At 36.6% G+C, this 855-nt stretch overlaps 1 protein-coding gene across 1 annotated transcript in view; it reads right to left on the bottom strand.

Moving 5' to 3' along the window:
• The window catches only part of FIP1L1 (factor interacting with PAPOLA and CPSF1), a 72,009-nt gene that overhangs the window by 7,328 nt on the left and 63,826 nt on the right, over positions 1–855 (bottom strand). Inside the window, exon 17 of the mRNA XM_012641087.1 lies at positions 194–416. Coding sequence (XP_012496541.1) covers positions 194–416 — 223 coding nt within the window. The remainder of the gene's footprint in view (positions 1–193; positions 417–855) is intronic.

The raw sequence follows: 855 nt of genomic DNA, 5'->3' as shown, positions 1-855 counted from the left end.
GGGATACAAAAATTTTTTTAAGGCACAGGTGAACAAACGTGAAGACTGCTGCTTTATGCGATGCCTCTAATCTTTAATGATTTTAAAATGGATTTCCTTAATACTCTTCAAGCATCTCTTTTCCAAGTGAATTGGAATTCAAATATAAATTCGAAAGTGTATATAAAATGCACGTGTACAAAATCCTGCACACCCAACGAACCTGTTAAAAACACTTGGCGTAGGACTGTGATCACGTTCCCTCTCTCTCTCTCTGGTGCGTTCTCTTTCTCTGTCCCGATCACGATCTCGTTCTCTGTCTCTGTCTCTTTCTCTATCTCGATCTTTCTCTCTTCTTGCATAATAGTCCCACTGCTTGCTGGTGTCCACAAGACTAGGCCATGAAGGAGCAGAACCAGGAAGATGGGGAAAGGCAACTAAAGAAAAAGACATAATTAAAAACAAAGGGTTACGGTACTTAAAAAAAAAAAAAAGACAAAACCTCTCCCAAAAATGTATCATGAGATCTTAACAGAAATTTATAAATAGGAAAGAGAGATATCATATTGTGAATACCCACAGTACTGGGGGAAGGTCCAGGAACAGATCTTAAAAGACTTAACATATAAGGGAGACTCTTCATTATGCAAGGTGAATAGGAACAAGAATTAGATTGAATATAAACTTCCCAATATTAAAAATGGGAACCGGAATACATTGGGACATCTTCAAAGTGTTGAGAGAAAATAACTACCAACCTAGATAGATGTACTTAACAAGACCACGTTTTAGGAATAAAGCAATAGCGTTCACGAAAAATGAGCAAAACTTATAACCAATACTTTACCAAAAGTACTTCTATCAGATATACTTAGA

This window comes from Propithecus coquereli, unplaced genomic scaffold, assembly GCF_000956105.1.
Source record: "Propithecus coquereli isolate 6110/MARCELLA unplaced genomic scaffold, Pcoq_1.0 Scaffold162, whole genome shotgun sequence".
NCBI lineage: Eukaryota > Metazoa > Chordata > Mammalia > Primates > Indriidae > Propithecus > Propithecus coquereli.
This window is presented reverse-complemented; position numbering and strand designations above follow the sequence as displayed.